General features: G+C 44.4%; 1 protein-coding gene across 6 annotated transcripts in view; it reads right to left on the minus strand.

Annotated features, from left to right (window-relative positions):
• Positions 1-1,420: 1,420 nt before the first annotated feature.
• RBBP6 (RB binding protein 6, ubiquitin ligase) overlaps positions 1,421-21,140 on the minus strand; it is a 28,997-nt gene continuing 9,277 nt past the window's right edge. For 2 of the 6 annotated variants that reach the window (XM_051798413.1, XM_051798499.1), the window contains 14 exons: positions 16,852-16,896; positions 14,467-14,555; positions 14,255-14,351; positions 13,345-13,484; positions 12,268-12,440; positions 11,232-11,335; positions 10,426-10,790; positions 9,506-9,599; positions 9,347-9,425; positions 9,208-9,253; positions 7,727-8,089; positions 7,281-7,382; positions 4,118-5,863; positions 1,421-3,429 (listed from right to left, as the gene is read on the minus strand). In XM_051798413.1, the coding sequence (XP_051654373.1) occupies positions 1,842-3,429; positions 4,118-5,863; positions 7,281-7,382; positions 7,727-8,089; positions 9,208-9,253; positions 9,347-9,425; positions 9,506-9,599; positions 10,426-10,790; positions 11,232-11,335; positions 12,268-12,440; positions 13,345-13,484; positions 14,255-14,351; positions 14,467-14,555; positions 16,852-16,896 (5,031 nt within the window). In that variant the 3' untranslated portion in view covers positions 1,421-1,841. The remainder of the gene's footprint in view (positions 3,430-4,117; positions 5,864-7,280; positions 7,383-7,726; positions 8,090-9,207; positions 9,254-9,346; positions 9,426-9,505; positions 9,600-10,425; positions 10,791-11,231; positions 11,336-12,267; positions 12,441-13,344; positions 13,485-14,254; positions 14,352-14,466; positions 14,556-16,851; positions 16,897-21,140) is intronic. The other 4 variants (XM_051798594.1, XM_051798839.1, XM_051798673.1 and 1 more) reach the window with 3 other exon arrangements.

Raw genomic sequence — 21,140 nt, forward strand, 5'->3', positions numbered from 1 at the left:
CCAGGGGTGATACCCAGTGGGGGTCAGTGCCAGGGGTGATACCCAGTGGGGGTCAGTCCCGGGGGTGATACCCAGTGAGGGTCAGTCCCGGGGGTGATACCCAGTGGGGGTCAGTCCCGGGGGTGATACCCAGTGGGGGTCAGTGCCAGGGGTGATATCCAGTGGGGTCAGTGCCGGGGGTGATACCCAGTGGGGGTCAGTGCCAGGGGTGATATCCAGTGAGGGTCAGTGCCAGGGGTGATACCCAGTGGGGGTCAGTGCCAGGGGTGATATCCAGCAGGGTCCTGGTGTGCTCTCCTTTTACCTTTCAGGATGCTCCATTCCTGGTCCGGGATGCCCCAGGTGACGGTCGCCCCCAAGGAGAACCAGGATCAATGTCCCCATTTCACCATTTCTGTGCCACTCTGCCCCAGGATGGCACCTCTGCCCGGTGACACTTCCTGCCAGCAGGAAATGCTGCTTCCACCAGGAAATGCTCTTCCACCAGGAAATGCTGCTTCCACGCCCAGCACTTCCACACCAAACTCTGGGGCAAAGCCCGTGGCCAAGGGCCGTCACTGGGATGTCGTGCCCTTATTGACACCCATTCCCCACCCAGTTGAGCCACACCCCCCACTGCCCCCTCTTCCTTAAAATTGTATCTTAAAATTATCCAGCTAATTCAGTTTCTATTTTCTAGCTCTCCTGCCACTGCTCACAGCAGGATCCTGTCTTTCCAGGCTTTCCTGTCCTGCCAAACCCCTTCTGATCCCCACATGGCACAGAGGAGTCAGGCCTGTCAGATGCCACCACTGTATCCAAAAAGTTCTGGTTAACACACAACCACCTTTTTATCTCTCAGGAGAGAAAATACAATTACAGGGAGCTTAACCCCTGTGTGCAAATGTTTGCTGGCAAATCCTGGAATGGTTTGGGCTGGAAGGAACCTAGAAGAACATCCAGTTCCAACCCCAAAGGACAACAGTTTTCTGAACAAACCAGACCAAGGCATCCACACAACAGCTTTGTGTGCAACGTTACCTCAAGCAGTCAGTGCCAGCTGTAAGAGGGACTGCAGTTTTGGGGTCACAGCCTACCTTCCACCCCACAAACTCCTGGCTCCTTGGCACATGGATGCAGCACACCTCCTCCAGCACCTCCCCAGCCTCCACCAGGGTAGGACATTTAAGGTCCCACCAGTCTTTCCAAAATTACCGCCCTTGATAAGTTTTCTCACACGTTAGCTCCCAGCAAGCTTTTTCTCTGGCACTACCGTTAGAATCCTGAAATGGTTTCCCTCTGCCATGGGCAGGGACACCTTCCACTCAATTAGGTTGCTTCAAACCCCATCCAACCTGGCCTTGGACACTCCCAGGGATGGGAAGGGTTGGGATGTTCCTTGCTTGTGTTCAGCTCTCACTGGAAATCTCACCACATTGGGTCATTTACTGAAAACTTCTTTATTGTAATCAAAAAGTGACATAACAGGGCTGTAATGGATTCTGCAAATCATCTGCCGGTATTTGGTAACTGGTACCAGCTGCTTCTGCCAGGCAATTAAAAAAAACCCAAATGTGAAATTCTTCACAGTACAGTAAACTCCACCCAAACTAATTAATGGTGGTTAAAAAGAAGATGCCCCAGGAAAACCTTTCATGTTACATGGTCACAACTCACAATTCTGTACAAAATGTTCACTTTTATAAAGCTCTGATGTAAAAATCAAATAATCAAGCAGCAATATTTTAAGTGCAGCACAGGGTCTTTCATGTCATTATTTACAACGCTTGAAGTCGTTTACATTTTAACAAAATTAATACAGATGACTTAGGAATTAAGTCATTTTTTCATTATCTGTCGGTTTATGTCGTGACAGATTTCACTTTTTGGTCGTCTTTCTCTTTATCTTTGCTCTTCTTCGATTTTTTCTTCTTGTGTTTGTGTTTTTGGCTCTTTTCCAATTCTGGTTCATTTCCCATGTGTTTCTTATGCTTCTTATGTTTCTTGTGCTTCTTGTGCTTCTTCTTCTCTTTCTTCTTCTTCTTTTTCTTGCTGTCCTGACTCTCCCCTGAGCTGGCACTGCTGCTGTGGCTCCGGGTCTGGCTCTCGGAGGGGCTGTGGCTGCGGCTGCGGCTCACACTGGGGCTGCTCTGGCTCTGGCTCCTGCCGGCCTCCGGCTGCTCGGGGGGAGCCGGGGCTGTGGCTTCCTCTTTCGCCTTCTCCACAGCCTTTTCTTTCGCTTCTTTCGGCGTTTTCCCCGCAGCCTCCTCCTCCTTGGCAGACACGTTGCTCTCGCTGTCGCTCTCGTTGTAGTCGGGCACAAAGGCGGCCTCGTCGGTCTCGCGGGTGAGGTCGGACGAGAGGCGGGCGGCGCTGCTGCTGCTGCTGCTCACCGGGGGCTTCGGCTTCGCCGCGCCCGCCGCGCCCTGCCCCGCCACCGCCTCCTTCTCCGGCTTTGCTTCCGGGGATTCCTGTTTCACGGGTGGTTTATTCCCACCTGGCTCTTTCTCCTTATTGCTCTTGACTTCTGGTACATGCTTCTCTTTCTCCTTCTCCTTGCAAGGGTTTTTCTCCGGCGGTTTGTGTTCCTCGGGCCGTTTGGAGTCGTGCACAGCTTTGTGCTCCGTGGGCTTGCGCTCCCGGGGGGGGCTGTAGCTGCTGCGCTTGGGCTCCGCGGGGCCCTTCTTGGGCGGCTCCACACGCTCCTCCCTCGGTTTGCTCTTCTGCGCTGCTGTGGAGTCTCTGGTTCGGGACGGGGAGTCCTTCCTCCGCGCTGATTCGCTCTTCTCATCCCTGCGCTTGGAACTCGAATGTTCCCTGTTGCCATCGTGGTCAGACTTCTTGTCCCGGTTGGGAGTGAAGTCCTTCACAGCCGAGCCACGGCCACTGTCGTGTTTCTCCGAACATCTGCCATCTTTGGAAGACTGAGAAATGGTTTTTCCATTTCCTTGTTCAGCCACACGTTCTGAGTGCTCTTTTTCTGGCTGAACACTGCTCTTCCTCTTCTCAGAAGTGTCCTTGTCTGACAAAGAATGATCCCGGTCTTTGGTTTTGCCTTTTTCACTCGACACGGAACTTTTGGAACTCTTGGCATCATGCTGGGCGCTTTCATAACTGGCCTCTTTCACAGCTTTCTGTGTTTTCTCCAGAGGCTCCATCTCCTTTTCAGTGTGTTTGAGGGGGTTTGGTGTCTTTGCACTCACAGGTTTGATAACACTGGTGGGTTTTCCTACAGTTGGGGGCACCTGGGGGGTGGTTTTGATGTCTTCCTCTTCAGATTCAAAGTCATCTTTATCCCACTTGGACTGGGGGACCTGGATCATGATAATGACATCCTCAGCAGGGGCTGTTATGTCGTTGTTATACTCCTCCAGGGTCTTAATGACAGTTCGTTTGGTGTCTGGCTTCTCCTCGGGCTTCCTGACAGGGCTTCCCCCAGTAGAACTCGTGCTAGAAGGAAAAACATGGACATTAGTAACAGGATGCACCTACAGCCAGCTTTGCGAACATTTTATAAACTGGTTCATGTTTCAATTCTAAATTCTCATCATTTTTCCAAAAGATGTTCAATTAAGGGAAGAGACAAGAGAAAGGCTGAGTCCACTAGCTGAGATTACGAGCAATCAATTAATTTCCTATCTTGCTACTATATATTCAATTAACAAAGACACAAGATTATCAGATTGAGGACTGTCTGATCTGGTAATTCCTTCATGTCCTATTTCTCCTAATGGCAGATAAATTAGATATCCATTCTTGTTTCCACATGAAAGCAAGAAATTATGCAGAGGTACGGACAGTCAGAGTTTTATCCTCATGTCCCAGTGTTCTTCCTTAGAAAAACAGACATTTTAAAACCCAAGACGCTATCTTAAGTCTCCAACAAATGTATTAACTGTTTTGAGTTTGCATCACCAATGAACTAACCCTGCTGGCTTCCTGCTCAGTACAAACTGCTTGTTTTCCTTGATAACATGTGAGTTTGACCTGAGTACAGTTTCACAGGGAAGATCACAGATTATTCCCTTGTTTAGCATGGATTTAGCTGTTCCTTTCATTAGACACCATAAAGAATTCTATACTTTTTTTTGGAGGGGAGAGTAGGAAAGAAAGCAAAGGAAAGGCACTGCTGAGGTACCTGGTGTAATCTACAAGAGTTGAGCTCGCTCCATCAGCTGTTGTCACCTTCCTTCTCGCTTTTCCCTTTGCCTTTTCTGGCTTAACTTTGCTGCTGCTGGGCTCAGGTTTCTCCGCAGCTTCTTTTCCAGGTGGCACATTTTCTCCACTCACAATCTTTTTTCCAGTTTCTCGGTTAAGTTTAATCTTTTTGGAGGGGTTGTTAAGAAAAGCAGCTTTATCCTTCTCTGGTGTTCGCTCTCCTTTCTCCCCCTCGGGCTCACCCTTCCCTTTGGGTGATGTTTTCGATTCCGCAGTTTCAGGTTTAGAGGCTTTTGCAGAAGCGGCTTCGTGTTCTTTATCAACCTTTTCCTCTGCTTTTCTTTTTCTTTTCTCAGTTTTGGCATCAGAAGTTTTGCTCTTCTCAGTAGGTTTTTTTGACTTGTCCTCCTTGCTGGAGGGCTTCTCTGACTTGGCTTCTTTTGGATGCTCTTTCTTTGCCTTCTCCTCCTTGGCTGGTCTGGTTTCTGGGTGATCCTTTGCCACTTTGGGGTGAACCTTCCGTGGGGTACCGAGAGCTTTTTCATCCTTCTGAGATGAAGAGGTTTTAACACTGTCTGTCTTTGGCAGCTCCTCCTTCAGTTTTTTCAAGGGTGGTTCTGTTCGAGGTGATTTTTCGCGATCGGGGTCCACCTTCTCCTGGGAAGCTTTAGCTGGTTTCACCACGTTGTCTTTCTTTGGAGCAGTCGCCACTTCTACTTTCCGCTTTGTCTTCTCGATCTTTGCTTTTGGCTTATCCTTCTCTTTTTTCTCCTTTTCAGACACCGGTTTGAAAGCAATAGAATCCGCTTCCATGGGCTCATCCCTCACAGGGGTGGCATCATCCCTGCTCGGCAGCATGAACAGAGAGTCTGTTTTAGCATCTTCTGTAGGAACTGGCTCTCTTGGTTTTCTCGCCCCTTCTAACAGCTCAGCATCAGGAAATCCTTCATTCTCATCCCCTTTTCTTCTCTTTCGGTGTTTTTTATGTTTATTGCCTTTGCCATCTCCCAGTGGATTTTCCACCTCCTTCTCTTTCGATTTTGTAGGATCTTTGATGCCATGGCTCTCTCTTCCAGGCTTTTCAGGGTAGTTTCCAGCAATATTACGATTTCTGTGGCTCTGCCCAGCAGCATACTCCTCCCTCCGTCCCCGAGCATATGGTGAATTCTCTCGTCTGGTCCCAGGTGGGCCAAACCTTTCTGGAGAGAAGTTCTCTCTGTTCACCGGAGGCCGTGGCTGAGCGCCCACGGCATAGCCCTTGTAGAACTTCTCATACCACTCTCTGTAGTTCCTCTCCCACTCTCTGTATCTCTCCTTCTCAAACGGGTCTCTGAAGTCCACAGAGCGACCATAGTAAGCCTTCATGTCGTACGGGGGGACTTCTCGGTAGCGGTTGAAGTACTCCCGCTCCGCGTCCCCCTGCGGGACAGTCCGTTTGGTGGGAGACTGGCCTCTGAACACCGGAGAGCGGGAGCGGGAGTGGTATCGCCGGTACGGGGGGGAGCGTGACCGCGAGCGGTGGTACCCGTGGGACCGGGACCTGGAGCGGTAGTTCCGGCTCTTCCCTTTGCCTCTCCTCTGATACGGCGGCGACCGCGAGTAGGAACGGGAATGGGAACGGCTAAAGGAGCGCGAGTAGGAGCGAGAGCGGGAGGAACCTGAGCGGGACTTCGAGTAGGTGTACGAGCTTCTAGAGTAAGATGAAGCACTATAGGGAGACTTGGACCTTAAAAAAACACAACACAAAAAAAGAAAAAAAAAAAGAAGTTAATTCCAAACAGTCATTCTCCCCAATTCTTTTCCTCCCACACTTATTTTTTTCTTTCCTCTCCACATGCTTATGTCAAAGCTTCTTTCAGCTGCTGACATAAAGCTACTGCAAATTGAAGAACTTGATAACATGTAAAAGTTTCTGCTCACAAGACAGAACAGCTGCTGCTTTGTTAGTGTCAGAACACACAGAAGGGTCAGTCTACTTCCACTCACTCTATCGCATGAGCTACCAGAGCTACAGATGGATTTCAGGTGGTTACACTGGCCTCTACTGGTACGGGAACACACACATTTGTCACTACTCGGCAAACACATGCAGTGCAAATCATTTTTGTTGCAGTAAGATGCAAAAAGAGCTAGTCTGAGTGGCTACGGTGCAGAACCAAACATCGAGAAACCACCACTTATCCTGAAGACAGCAAAGCCCAATGTTAAAACAACAGCTAGTTAACTTCACTCTTTTCTGGGAATTTGGACAGGATGCACAATCCTGGTACTGCAAAGGTACAGACAGGCCTATGGAATCCACATTGTCAGGTGTGCCAGCAAAATCCTGCACGTGCCTCCAGCTCTAACCAAGGTGAGTGACCACACTGCAAGAAAAACCCTATCTAAAGGCTTCGAACCTCAGCCTCTAGTCAATGCCCCAGTGCCATGACTCTGGTACAGCTCCTGACATCAGTGCAAACAGCTACTCGGACTCCTGCCCAAGGGACTTCTGGGGACAGAAAACAGCAGCTACTTTCAGGTTTTCCTTCACAAGTTTTTCTTTCGCTATTTTTTAAAGAACCATTTCACAAGATTCTGCATATGTTCATAAGCATCATTCATCCTCTCCAAGTCCCTCACCAATTTCAGATTTCCTTACAAACAAGTCTGAGCTTTTAATTCCCAAGGAAAATGTAACAATGTCAACAAACTACTAGTGAAAGCCCCCAGTTTGCAGTCCAGGTTCAAATCTCTCGTGTATCCACACGAGACAGACAAAAGTGGAAATGAGGATGATTTCTCTCACCTATCTCCTCCAAAGTGCTTGAGGGGCTGGTTACAATCAGGACAGGGAGACACAGAAAATACAGCCCTTACAGCTATTCCATCCCTGGCCTCCTCAGGGTTGTCAGGCAGTGAAGGATGTCACTGCAGACACCTCAGACAGAGAGACCCTTCAACGCTCTTCAGCGCCTGCTGCCCAATGCTAACTCAGTCACCTGCAATCTCTGCCACACTGGAGCCAATAACTGCATATGACACTCCTGTCACTGCTCATTCTTTAATCATCCAATCCATCTAACGACAGGGAGGTGGAGTGGAACTCCCCCTGATTCCTCTAGACAATCTGCTTCTCCATTACGGACATGTAAAGCAGTTACCTGGAAAACGAACGCCTACGCTCCTTTTGAATCTTTTTATATTCCATCAATTCCTTAGCAAAATCATTTGTAAACTCATCAAGTTTGGACTTTTTCTTTTCCCTGTTAAAATAAGTTTGACCTTTATTACAATTATAGTTTGACCTTTATTACAAAAGACATCAAGAAACAAAACATGGCCAATATGAGAAAATGTTTACTGCATGCAATGCAAAAGGTGAACATCCTATTTAAGCAAAAACAGTTCCTACAAGTTTTAGGAAAAGTTTTAGAATTACATTTATCTTGGTTTAGCTTTGCATATTTACCATCTGCAATGAAAAATATATTGGAAGAAACACTGTCACTTTTTCTTAGGTCAGATGCACTTTAGTGTAACTGCAGTCCAACACGCTCCCCCGACACAGACATGAAAACAAGGCAACGTTAGCGAGCCAAATACTTACTCCTCTTTAAGCCTCCGCTGCTCTCTGTAAAACTCCTCCCTAGAGAGAGGAGGTGCTTGTGTCGTTGGGATGGTGTTTGAATGAGCCGCTGGCACTGCTGTTGGGACCCAAGCTGATGACATGTTTGCAGGAGCTGGGGGATATCCGGGAGGGGGGACAGTGTACCCAGCGGATGGAGGCTGCCCAGGTGGAAACTGAGGAGGAAACTGTGGTGGTGGTACCCCCGGAGGAAGAGGAAGTGCATGGGGTGGTGGAGGATACAAGGGAGGTGGAGGCACAGGCACAAAGACTGGTGCTGATGCTGGCAGTGATGGGGCCTGAGTCCTTTGGGCACGGTCACTGTGCGGGCGTCCTCGATTTGAACTTTAAAGAAACCCAAAAACATGTGTCACTGTTTGTCACAGCCTGCCCTGAGCGTACAGAGGAAAGCGAAGCGGCAGCACGGCGGGAGCTCTCCTGGTTCTCACTGGTCTCCGGCTTTCTGTTCACTTCAGACTACACTCAGTTCTGCAGTCCTGGACTTGCCTTCCACAGCCTCGCCCCAGCAGCTCCCTCAGCCTCCTCTCCTTACCCAGCTTTGGGGCTGTGGATGAGGCTGCCACGAGACCCCCATCTCCCACAAGCCAAGTGCCCACTGCTCCTCTGTCCCTCCTGGATACACTTCGTGCTCCACACTCCTGAGCTTCCAAGCGCTGTGTGGGATTAACTCACCTCTCAAACCTCTCCTAACCTCTCCCGCTCATGCTTCCTGTGCTCCTGCCTCATGAGGTATTTGGCCTGTTGCTGTTGTTGAATTGTTATTTTCTTGCTTACTGAGTTAGAGATTTTAGATAATCTGGGGAATGGATCTTGGATTTTGTTTTGATTTATCTTTCAGTCTTTATAAACACAATGACCCTTACAATCCGGCTGTAACAAATGTATAATACATGAAGGACTACCTTGACACTGCAACAACAACTAAACAGGCTCCTTTCTCCAATGTGAGAAAGCAGCTTGGCCCTTTTACATGACTGAACTGAAGAAATGCAGAAGTGTCATAAAATAACAGCCTCAACTTTTCAATAATTTGCTCAATCAATATCAACTAAGTTTTTGAAGAAAGAATGTTGGAGGCTGATTTCTACTGGGAAATCTATTTCTTCAGCCTTATTCAGCCAGTAATCAAAAGGACGGCTTTCCATCCGATCTTTTAATTACATTTAATTTTTATATGTAATTATGGTTTCCTCAAAAAGTGTTCATTATTCAGAGTCTTCTTTTCAATTATGTACTGGAGTTTTATTTTTAAATAATCTTACTGTAAGCACAGATCCCCTTTGTTAAAGCCGATTTGAATTAAGCCACTTGAAAATTAATTATTACTTGTATTCTCTACAACTATTATTTCATTATAAATCAGCTGTTGTTTAAGTGATGTGTTACAGACCAATTTGTCAGGTTACAACTAGTAATATACTGAATTTCTGTTGAATACTTACAGTTCCCAGCCTGGCCTGCGAAGTGCACCAGCTCTCATTGGATGACCTGTTGCAGCGGGCACAGGAAGAAGAAAAATTTCTCAATAAGTTTCTTTGAAGATAATGTTTTAGAAGAAATTCTAAAGTTTTAATTTCTTACCAGTTGTGGGTATTGATTGTCCTTGAGGGCCCAGAAGACTTGGTATCGCTGGTTGTCTCAGTACAGGAACCTGATAGCCCTTGGGAATAAATGCAAACAGTTACAAAATAAGCTCTACTACAACACAAGAATCATTGCACGCATTGAAATAAAATTTACCTTCTCTTCCAACAAACTGCTGATTGACAAAGGGGAGGATTTGGAAAGCTCAGCCGCGGTCATCAGAGCAGGAGGCAACACAGCATCGGGATCGCTACAAAAATCACGGTTTTGTTATTCAAACACTGCTTTGAACTGAAACACAATATACGTTTTGAAATATAAAGTCCAAGGTGAGAAAAGGCTGACTTCTGTAAATGAAAGAAAATCCCAAAATAACCTTCACCACACGTACACCTGTGAAGTTGGCAGGTTCCAGAGGAAGCACTGCTGAGGAGTCTGTTTGGATACTGGTATTCAGAGAGGAAGCTCTCTGGAAAAATATTTGATTAAGCTGCACTTGAATGGATGAGAGTCTGTATAACTCACACACAGTCTCAGCTTTGGAAGATGCAAGAACTGACATTCCATCAGAAGATGTTTCTATGCTAGTTGAGGCTGCCTTAGAGGCTCCTCTGAATCATGGTCCCTGTACTGACAGCACAGTTGGCTCTGTGCATCCAAGGCAGCAAGGCTAAAGGATATAACCCTAAACAGTGGCACAGATTTTTGCATAAAAATAGCATTTCCTCAGTACTAAAAAGAAATGAATGAGACACTAAGGTCTGATGGAACTAAATGGCTAGTTTAGGAATGGCTGGTCATTTCAAATCAAAAACAGTCCCTCCTTCAGGGCAAACCTGTACTGAATGACTGGTAAGGGAACCAAACAAAAACACTGCCAAGAAAATTCCTGCATGAGGTACATGTTCAACTTGCCAAAGTGTCCTCATCCCAAGTAAAAAGAAAAACACAACTCCCACAAGGACATGGAGCTGTCACTACTGATACATAAGGTGATGGCTGGGAAGCTCAAGAAGAATCTAACTTAAGCAGTGTTGGTGTCTTTTAAATTCCTGTTGATCTCCAGATATCCTTACCGAAAATGTCCGTCCGGCTTTTCCCCGCGGAGAGAGAGGGACACTGCTGGAGGGAGATCAGAGACAACCACAGAAGACGGATTCACTGGCAGCCCAGCTGCCATGGACGGCCCAGGGCCCAAGGATGAGAGGGCGGAGCGGGAAGCCAGGGAAGCCAGAGGGATCATGAGCGGATCCTGCTGCCGGGCCATGGCCGGGCGCATCAGCGGCTGCAGGTTGCGCGTTATCGTTTGCCTCATGAGGGGCGGTGGTGGTGGAGGGGGTGGTGGGGGCAGCTGCTGCTGCTGCTGCTGCTGCTGCTGCTGTTGCTGAATCTTGCGGAGCCTTTTCGTGTAGCCGGTCTCATTTTTGAAGTTGTTCACAGCCTGGAGGTAGGAAAATATGTACGAAAAGGTGATATGGAACTTGCAGTAGAGATACGAACAAAAGCCTCCTTAGAGGAAAATCACTGTGTATTCCTGCAAATGCTATTAATCATAAACCCAATCAGCATTCAGCTATGAACACATCCCATTAAACTCTGGTATCAATGACTGGTACCTCAGAGTGTCTGGTTTAAACTGCTTTGGTGTTAACACCCAGTTTAAAAGTGAGGCCACCCCATTACACACAAGTGTGTAGTTAATTTCACAGACTGTCTCTAACGAGTTGTAGGCTTCTGTAATAGATTATGTATTAGAAAAATAAATTTAGCCTTACTCAATTTAGTCTCGCTTAAGGAGATCTAAATTCACATTTTTTTCCCTTTCAGCTATTTACAAATAGACTTTTCCACCAAAGAGTTCACGCTGAAGTCACCACGTTACCTGGCGCAGGAACTTGTTGGCGATTAAAGCATCAGGAGAAACATCTGTCTGATGGCAGGTTGGGCATGTGTGTTCCTCAGACTCCAGCAATGCTGTTCTGATACCTGGAAATAATTAGAACATTAAAACAGTTTTTAATCAAACTACGAAAACTTTTTGGTTCTCATCAATTATAAAAACAAGCACATGATTAATGGGGAAATACAGTCTTTAACAGAGAGCATGAAGTTATAAACATTCAATACTAAAAAAGACTGGCACTGGCACAGGTTGCCCAGAGAAGCTGTGGCTGCCCCTTCCCTGGAAGTGCTCAAGGTCAGGTTGGACAGGGATTGGAGCATCTTGGTCTAGTGGAAGGTGTCCCTGCCCATGGCAGGGAGGTTGGAACAAGATGAGCTTTAAGGTCCCTTCCAACCCAAACCCTTCTGTAATTCTAGGAAAACTTTTAGCAAGCAGCAAATAATGATAGGTTTGATATTTCACTGTGGCAATATGTGAATATGCAGAGCAGACTGGGGCATGACATCTCAACTGGTCTTTTTTCCACTCTAGTGCAGCTAGAAGTCATTCCAGATTAATGAACAAAACACATTTCAAAAAACCACGAGCAGGTTTGAGTTCTGAAGGTTTTAATCAGCTCTGGGGAAGAATGTGGATGAAATGCCTCAATCTCTGTTCTTTGTAGACCACAGTAAGTCCCTGAAGTTGGAGATGGAATGCTGTGTGAGGGAAAGGGCTGTGGACAAACTAAATGCATTTTATATCTAACACTGTAATCACCTGCATTAATATGCACTATTGTCATCCTCATCCTTCTGCAGGTAAAGAGGATTTAGCTAAATACTAAATACTAAGAAGGGAAAAAAGCTTTCTGCCTTTTTTTCACCCCCTGTACTAGAGAAGAGTCTTTTCCTGTTCAGGACACACTGAAATATTCAACAGAACTAAGACAGCAATTTCCTTATCTCCTATTTCTGCTCTCGGAAGATCAAATTTAATGTTTGGAATTAACAAACGGGGCATTTTACACACTTACATTCATCACAGTAACTGTTTCCACAGCAGGGAATAACAACCGCATCCGTCATTATATCCTTACAAATGAGACACAACAGTTCATCTGGAATAGGATCATCTTCTTCCGAGGAGGAGGACGGCTCCTCGGGCAGGAAGGGAGGCTTCTCCTTCTTTCCTATAGCATAAGCTTCCCTGGAGGGAGGGTGGGGAAAGCAAAACAAAAAGTCAAAAGGAAACTCTTCCAAGCTTTGGATTTTATCAAATAAAGATAATTTATGGAATTCTTGTCCCTCCCCATCAGCCTTCTTAAACACAGTTGTTTAGTTTGAACTACAATCCCAAACAAGAAGAGGTAGGTAGGAACAAATCTCCTCCTGCAGCATTCTCCTATTCATTGGATATCTCCTCCTGCAGCATTCTCCTATTCATTGGATCAACTAAGAAACCAGTTGAAACTAGAAAAATATTTTGACAGCTCATCTCAGGTGAAATGAATCCCAGCTCTCCTTTGCCAGAGGGTAAATGTAAATTGGAGGCTCAGGATAAAGCTGGTCTCCCAGTAATTACATTTTCTAAATGAAAGAAGTCTCTGTGACAGCTTCCACAAAAGGACATCCAGGAGACAAAACCAGAAGGGCTTCCAAGTGTCTTTAGAACAGTCATTATTCTCAGGAAACACAAGTGTTTTCTTAGTTTATAGCAAAAAGAAAACTTGAGCCTGTTTCACATGTGAGATCTGATCAAAATCTGAGGGATGGAATCACAGTCCAACAGCTGTTTTGTTACATTTTGCATGAGGCCTTTGAAACACAAACCAGAAGCAAAACAAGTTTCCAGAGAGAACGATCCCAGCTACAAACCCTGCTGCAATGTGCTGCAGAAACAGTCTCTCAGCACCCCCCGTGTTTAACCACCTCCCAGGGGTGTGAGCAGCAGGACCCCTATTTTACTGTTAGCCACCACCAGACATTTGAAACTGGAGCCCCAGTGACTGCCCCTGTAACTCCAGGCACTGGGCAGTGTGGCTGTGCTGCCACTCGGGCACTTCCCCACGGCTCCCTCCCCCTCTCTGGCCAGCCCACCCCCCCCCACTTACGCGTCTATGGTTGGAATCGCGTATTTCCCAGTGTTGGTCAACATGGCACCCTTTGTGTTGGGGTCCTTCACCTCCATCATAAAACTTCTTGGAATTCCTGTGCTTTTTTTAATTCTGGGAACAGACTCGAAATTTTTGTCCTGTTAAGAAATGCAGACATATCTCAAGGCCCACACTGAAAACAAGATTTCAATGACTATTTTAAGCACGAAAGCCTTTAACCCTCTTCTCCGACCGAGTGTAAGGGTTGTTGGACTAAAATACTCATTTCCCTACAGGGTTTCAGCCAGGATGTTCCAGAGGCTGGAGCAATGTTTTGAACTCATCAATATTCTTTGGCTTTAACTGTAGGTTCCTTATGGGTGAAATCCCCCAAACCTGCTCCTCCTCCAAAGGGCAGTTCAAAGGGAGCCAAATTCTGGGCTTGGATAAACTTATACAAACAACCTATAAATGAAGGCTGAATTAATCTCTCATGCACACCGTCACTGACCCACGTTAAACAGCATTAATGTTCAACTAGGGAGTGGGGTTATTAAAGATGCAAATATCCAATAGATGGGGGACACAGAAACATCTTGTTTTTAGGCAAAATACTAAAAATCGTGAACTGTCATAAAAAGAGAGTTAAAACCAGGAAAATGTCCAATAATATTGAGATATATCAAACTGCACACAGAAGTTCACAAAGAAAGATCTATGGAAATACTTAATGCCTGTGACCTAGTGAAAAGAAAATTTCAGATTTATAATTCTAGGTTTCCCTTGAATCCAAAGGGCTTTGCAACACTGCCATGTAACCTCTGTATTTCACTCCAAAAGAAACAATTCTTACTGTGAGTATTCATGCATTTAACTCTCAAGGTAAAAAATGAAAAACCGAACAACCCCCACGTCCCCCAAGTCTTACCCCGTTGGTTGGACAGTTCTTGATGTAGTGCCCAGGTTTGCCACAGCGAAAGCACGTGTAGGAGGGTGGAGGTGGCCCCACGGGTTTCTTCATGTAACTACAAGGGTTTGGGAAAAAAAGAAAAAGGAATGCATGTGTCTTTCTCGTTAAAAAAGATCTCTAAAATTTTTAGATCAACTTCAAAGAACAGGTTTCACATTAGCAACACTTACTTGACTGGATCATATTCATGGCCAGACTGTGTCATCATAGCTTTTATTTTATCCTCCTCGGAAGCATTGGCTTCAGCCAGATTGGCAGTCTGTGCAACAGGTAATTATTTGACACACACATTAGAAACACATTTAAGCCCACACAGCCCAAGACAACACCACTCATCCAATCCTGTAAAGAGCAGCACTACACTAGCTGAGCTTGCATGAAACCAGCTGCTTATACCAAACATTTGTGCTGAAGATGTTCTGGGGAGTCCTTACGCCATGACATGATGTTTATGTGCCTGAGAACCTACTAGAAAAGAGCATTCCTGAGCACTCAAACCTTAGGCTCTGTTTGTACCTTACAGCACGACTTGTAGAATCAATCCAATTTCCTTCAAAGGACTGACGCTATTTGTAGAAAACTTACAATATCTAGTATTTTCAAACTGATTTTTAAGCTCCAGACTATAGGCAGGAGAAGATCTCCACTGGACATGGAATTAAGATGGATGCAAGTAGCACTATTTACATTTTGCTGCATTAAAAGGACACACAACTCAGTTTCAGACACAGAAGTATTAAAAGGACTCAAGCCTTTTACAGTCTCTCAGCCAGGCAAAAGATTCTTTCCATCAGGAGCTGCAGGCAGCCCAAACTGTTCCCCCCTACTAGCTTCCTCCTATGAAGGGATTTAACTACAGTAAACACAGCCTGCAGTTTTCTCCAGTTGACTGTGTCCTTTTAACACACAAATTGTAACATAAACCTTCTGCACAGTTAGATCTTCAAATTACTGAAGGCAGTTGATTTTTCAAGTCGTCTTTGTTCAAATGTTTTTATTACACACTAGTCCAGATACAAGCAGGGTCTAAGGGAGTGACTGTCAATGACTCGGGCCTTCAAGCACCTATCACTCAGCTCAAGCACTCATGGTTTGGTTTTGTATCATTCATTCACAAAAGCAACCAACTAGTTTCAACATTTTATTAAATGGTTGTTTCATATACACAGTTTTTCTCCACAGTAACAGAATCCGGATCGCCAGCTATGAAACCATTTCCATTAACAGTTACAGAAAGCTTTACAGATAATACTTGACTAATTTGTTTGAACCCAAACAGGTTACAAAACACATCCAAAAGCCACAAAACATTAGTAGGAATAGACCAAAATTCAAATATGGCATTTCATACATAGTAATAATCACCAGAGAACTGTTAACACATTGCCTCCGTGCTGAGCCGGGCTGCACTAGAGTGGTTAGAGGGAGCAACAGTGCTGAGTTGCTTGGTGGCATCTTCCTGCATTTTAGATTTCCTCAAAAGTTTAAATGTGTACACCCACCCCTTGGACACCTTTGCACATTTTAGAGTAAAACTTCACATGAGGTTACAAACCCGAGGACATGTTTAGGGACAGCACTAATGGGGACCAATTGGTGGCTCCCTTCCAAACTATATATATATATATAAATTTTTCTTTTTTGGCCAATGTACACAATTTAATTTCTGTAGTGAAGAGGGAAAAAGTTACCAGTGGGAAGAGATCTCCTTTTACAGGAAATGAACTTTATTCTGAGGATGAAGAACCAGCTGCTCTGCCTCAGGCCCTGCCTGCTCTGCTGCCTGTAGCTTTAGGGACCGGTGGTTGAGCACCCGTCTGTCCACACAGTGCAGTCACTAGTGCTTTCCCAGACAAATTACACATTGGTGAGCAAAAATGCAAGCAGTTCCCGAGCAAAACATGGCATTACAACAGTTTCGAAAGGTCACAGCTGCTCAGATGCCACACATACACATTGGTATATTCCTATAAACAATGAGGTACATTTACACAATTTACACAGTCTGCGTTCAAACAAATTAGATCGGGTTGTCCACTGTATAAATCCCAGAATTTATGGAATTGTGCAGCATTCAGAGAATGGGTCTGTAACTATGACTAGGAATTCAAAAATGGCCATGCAATTGTCCATGGTACAGAACCGCTTCTCTTGTGGCTGGTCAAACCCCCCTGGAATGTCCGGAACTTACAGCCAATTAAATTCTTCTGTACAAACTGGGTTAGTTTCCAACGCAAAATTAATGAAACGTATGAAAAACGGTAAAACAGCTTCTGAAGCGCTTCTTCTTTGTGTCTTGAGGATGAGTAATACTGCAACATTATGCTGAGGCTGATAAGGTACTCCCCTTCTATCTTCCCAAACTGGGAACTACTCTTTACAGGATAGTATCAAAATATACACAAATTTAAAATTAAAATAAATACTTTAAGTTATTAAAAATTAAAGGGTTTCTTCCAATTACAACAGTTATCCAACTATAGATCACAGTATCAATTTAAAACTAGGAAGCAAACACTTTTTAAAGTATTTGACAAGAATATATATATATATACCTTAGTAAGCTGGGCCAGAGAAATAGATGCAGAAGAGTCATCAATCTGTTCACAAAAAATTAAACACATATTCAAGTTCTACAGTCAAAACACAACAACAGTTAACCTCTACTATAGTCTGAATGTCTGCACTATATCCCCTGAGTGTCACCCAGAGGCAACTCCAACCCAGTGTAATTTGTATTTATTCAAAACAAAGTCCAAATCTATGATGGCTTAAGAGTGTCTACATAGTTATGAGAAGAAATTAAAATAACCAACCCTGCTGGTCACAATATCTCAGAGAGGGATCCCTGTCAAAAGGGTAAAGGAATCTGCCAATTTTCAGTTAAAAAGGATTTAAAAAAAGTAAATAATTTTAACTGAGGAAGAAGCATCACTTCGGGTAACTTAATATTAGTGTAGTTTATAAATGAATCAGTGAATGTCTCATCATTATAAATGCACACAGTGATGCTTTTGTGAACCCAGCAGCTGCCAGAAAGAAGGCCAGGCCCAGCAATCCTGGAACACACACTCTGCCCCTCCTGTCAGTACCCAAATAACCTCAAATATAAACCAGTCTAGAACAGCAGCCACAAAAGTAACCTGTCACTTTGCCTGGAAAAAAACCTGCATAAATAATTTACATAACGGTGTTTATAATGCCAGAGTAGACTATAAAACCTGAAAAAACCTGTACGTTATTAGACCACAGGCCCTGCCACCCAAATCTGTTTGGGAAGTGTGGGAATGTAGATTATTGCTTGCAGTCAGATCAAACCTGATCTTTAATAGCAGCCCAGTGCTAAATGAACAAAAGAAGAAAGTGCAAAACTTGATGATGAAAACATGGATTCAGAGCACAACCCTGGAGTTTTTGTCTCCATTTTTCTCCTCCCAGCTGGCTATGGAACAGCTCTCAGGAGTGGAGTCTTCAGGCCAGTAGCTAGGAACAGACTGCAGAGCTTATGGAGAACTAGTGCTGAAGGGCAGCTTTCCCACAAGTAAAAAGGGCAACTCTGATCTTCTCCAATACATATACATGGAAATCTACCATGCCACGAGCAGCACTTAACCTGACACCAGCAAAGCAGTGCCAGAAAGATACTCAAATCACTGCTTATTACATCTGAATTGCTGAAAAAAGTAGAATAAAATTTCTCAGTGTGAACTGAGCAGTTCTCCAAGAGGTCACTAAACAGGTCAGCAAAGAGATTAAAACCTTTCCCTAAAACAGCTCTTGTCCTTTACTACCTAATGTGGTGGGAGAATTCAAGGGGGCAGTTTTGGCAGACTCTGAGAAAAAGTATCTCCACGCAGAAGATGATTCCTCACTCCAGTTAGTTGTTCCTCCTCTATGTTTTCAGGAAAGCACATATAGCACACATTCCTGTATTACTGACTAAAGAGCTCTTGAAAAGTGTGCCTTTGGATCACCCAGATCGAGACAAAGAGACCTTAATTCCACTGAAAGTCTTACCAGAAGATTCACCTTTCCTCTCTAGAACACTTTGCACCTAGTCCTGCTCAAAAGGAGGTCTGGACAAGCATTTTGAAGCCTCGTGCTCCATATGCCCCTCTCTTAAATGTGGAAAAGCAAAGCAGTGTTCTCTCAGGGCAGGCACAACTAAATTTTGTGGCTTTTCAGAAGCAAAAAAAAAAAAAATAAATTAGGAAAGCTCTAGCATTAAACAGTCTAGTACTGACCAGAAACTGAAGCACAACAGTTAATAAACTATTAATTAGTTCTTGTATTTTTTTTTAGGAAGCAGTTATTATATGGCCTGCAGGCAACAGTCTAATTTCTTAAAAGAGGTGATATTGAACAGTTACCAAAAGCATAAAAAAAAAAAAAATTAATGTACTCTTCAATGCATTTGCCCAATGGCCATCTTTCCATGGTCCTACATTTCTGCCTATTTTTTTTCCTTTTAAATTTCTACTGAAGCATTTCCTGGTAGTCCCTCAAAACAGTCAAGTAGAAACATCTCCATGAGCTTGTATGCAACCCCAAGATAACACTGCAGAAGAACTAGAGAAAAAAAAAGAACAACCAGAAAAAGCAGACCCCGAACCCTGAACTCCAGAGCCAATGTATTAACTCCCATTTCCTGCAGCAGACTGACAAAAACTAACACGAAGCCAAGTGGGCAGGGGGACAGAAGAGGGGAGGCAAAGGCTGATGGCACTGCTGGAGTGCTCCACTGAAATTCCAGGGCTTTCCTAAACCCTGGAGCTTGGCTACACTGCCAGTTCAGCCAGGAAGGCTCCCAGCTGTGCCTGACAGTGCTACAGCAATGGGCATGGCCCTGCACTCCTGCACTGCAGGGACAGAGAGCCCAAGAGCCCTGCATGGACTGCAGCACCGACAGTTCAGCAGAAAGGCCCCACACTCTGGCTCTGGCTGTGCTAACACCAGCACAGTTCCACATGTGGAATGACAGCTGGTATAAGACAATGAAGACATTAAAAATAAGCTTTTGTGCATCCTTTAGAAAGAAATCTTAACTGATTCTAATTTTGCAGCTTTACTGTCCATCAATAATTGACAAAATTTCCAATGATTTACCCCTACTACACCAAGACCCCGGTTCCACTCTGAAATACATGCAGAAATAGGTGTATTAAAAAAAAAATAAAGGGAAACAAACCCCCACGCTTCAGAACAAGATCTGAGTTAGATTTAAGAACAAACTATTTGTGTCTCCAGCCCCAGAAGTTCCTGAGGCTGCTGGGCTTTTGCAGTGAGAGAGAGGGAGGGTTTGTACAGAGGGATGCAAGGGCTTCCACCCTCCCAAACCAGGGGCAGTCAGAGCACACCAAGGAATGGCTTTGCTTTGCCTTTCCTTTCCTGCCATTACTTCTCACTCACACTAAGTCTTCCCTCCCACTCCGGGATTTTTCCTTTTCTCTTTTTTGACACATCTACATTAGCTTATGGTAAGATGCTACTGAGCAATGTAATACAGACATGCCAGGGAACACACGAGGCTAAAAGAATGTTAACTTTATTTATGAACATGTGGTTTGTGTTTATACACATGCTAGTAAACAAAAAGAAAAAGAACTGTTTTCAAGAAATAAAACCCCATCTGAATTAGATCAAATACTATAAACGTGGTTTACATAAATGCATTACATTAACTACTAGGGTCACTGGGCCAGTTCAACTAACTCAAACTCACAATCAGAGGCATTTGTGTCTAAAAAGGAATTCCAATCAATCAGCAATAGAATTACAGATATCACATTTACTGATTTTAGATCTACGCAGAAAATTTTCAATTTGAGGTTGATTGTTTCCATGGGGACCAGAGGCTTTATTCTACCCAGAACACAGCCCCAGAGTTCAGGAATTTCTAGATTGAGTGATCCTAACGGCTGATCGAGTGATCAGATCCAATGATCCAGGGTTAGTGTAATGCCTCACACCAGTCTAGTGAAGGAGAAGCAGTTATATTTAAAATAAAGATGAAAAATAAACCCCACCAAACAGTACTCTAAGAACTATTGGAAAGGCATAGTTGCACACAGTACCGGCCAAGTGGCACACCAAGATCTACCCCATCACCTGGATTTCCGTGGGGGATTTGTATGTTAGCAGCACAACAACAGTGTTTGCAAAACTGAAGGAAAATGCTGCCCTTTTCCAAATGTGAATTCCAAGTGGTGGTATACTAAAGAAAGGCTTAACCTTTGGGAAATACAGCAGCAGCCAGCCTCAGAGTTACCCAGATCCAAAAACGTGCTGCAGGCAGAAGTTAAGAAAAATGACAGGGATTTCACCCCCAAACGCCCCAGGCTCTAACCTGGTGTCAAAATTTGTGTTGTATATTGTCATTTGCAGACAAACTGCTGTTGAACTAAACTGCTTCACCAGATAAAGGGGAGAGATCAAATGCAGAACTTTAGAATACCACTCTGTGTAGCAACGATATCGAAATTCACGTCAGGCTATTAAAGACATTTCTGTACTCAGAGGGGCCCAAACAATATCACTTCAATTACACAGTTTCAGGAACAAATACCCAGTATTTAAGGACATGAGAAGGAATCATTTAGCTGCACAGAACTGTCCTCAAAACGTCTGGGATATGCTGGGTTTGGTATTTGTTTGAACCCCCAAGTCAAAAGTAAGGAACAGCACCAAGTTTCACAATAATGGTTTCTCAGTGGTTTTTGATAAACATTTTCAAAAACCATTAGGCAAAAAAAAGGTATTTAAAAACAAAAGCTAAGTGATACAATGTGAAAATGGCAAAAAATACACTCCAAACAGTTTTTATTGCAAGAAACAAAAAGCACAC

Source organism: Manacus candei, unplaced genomic scaffold, assembly GCF_025592945.1.
Source record: "Manacus candei isolate 608988 ecotype Guabito, Panama unplaced genomic scaffold, ASM2559294v1 h1tg000002l, whole genome shotgun sequence".
NCBI classification, from domain to species: domain Eukaryota; kingdom Metazoa; phylum Chordata; class Aves; order Passeriformes; family Pipridae; genus Manacus; species Manacus candei.